The sequence below is a fragment of the Panthera uncia genome (genome assembly GCF_023721935.1).
Source record: "Panthera uncia isolate 11264 chromosome C1 unlocalized genomic scaffold, Puncia_PCG_1.0 HiC_scaffold_4, whole genome shotgun sequence".
Lineage (NCBI taxonomy): Eukaryota > Metazoa > Chordata > Mammalia > Carnivora > Felidae > Panthera > Panthera uncia.
The window spans coordinates 86646375-86647050 of NW_026057585.1; the positions used below are offsets into that span (position 1 = coordinate 86646375).

A 676-nucleotide genomic window follows, 5' to 3' on the forward strand; every position below is an offset into this window, starting at 1 on the left:
GGCGGGCGCCGCGCGGGGGCGCAGCGGGGGCTCCGCGGCCGGGGAGCGCCCGGTGCGCAGGGACGCCGCCCCCCGCGGTCGGGCGGACGGGCGCCGGGGGCTCGGCGCGGCGGGACGGCGGGCGAGCGCTCACCTTGACGAAGAGCTCGATGACGGGCTCTTTGTCCTCCTCCTTCAGCCCGTTCAGCGGCATCGACAACGCCATGGCCGGCTCGACTGCGCTCAGCGGACGGCGGCGGCGGCTGCTCCTGCTCCCGGGTTACTCCGACTGAGGGCTCCCGCCGCGCTGCACTGCGCCTCCCTGGACAGTCCCGGCGTCGAGCTCGCCTCAGCCGCTGATGCCCAGCACCGCCCCACGCCCCGCGAGCGACTCGGAGGCGGCCCCAGCCCGAGCCGCTTCAAGCCGCGGGGCGGGGCCGGGGGCGGGGCCAAGGCCCGGCGCCTCCGGACTCGGGAGGAAAAGAGCGGCTGGAGCTGGGGGGCGTGGCCTGGGGCTGGGGCGGTAAAGCAGCTCAGGCTCGGCGGGTAGGTGGGCGGGACCCCGAGCCCCGCCTCCCGAGGGGGCGGGGGGGGGGAAATTCCCCCGGGGGTCGGAGCCTGACACCGCCTCCCGCCGCAGCGCGGGCGCGTCCTCGCAGCTGCCGCTGGCGCTCTGCCAGGTGACCTCATGCCTTCG

At 78.0% G+C, this 676-nt stretch overlaps 1 protein-coding gene across 1 annotated transcript in view; it reads right to left on the reverse strand.

Moving 5' to 3' along the window:
- CLIC4 (chloride intracellular channel 4) overlaps window positions 1–399 on the reverse strand; it is a 66786-nt gene extending 66387 nt beyond the window's left edge. The window contains exon 1 of the mRNA XM_049617781.1: window positions 134–399. Coding sequence (XP_049473738.1) covers window positions 134–205 — 72 coding nt within the window. The 5' untranslated portion in view covers window positions 206–399. The remainder of the gene's footprint in view (window positions 1–133) is intronic.
- Between the last annotated feature and the right edge of the window lie 277 nt (window positions 400–676).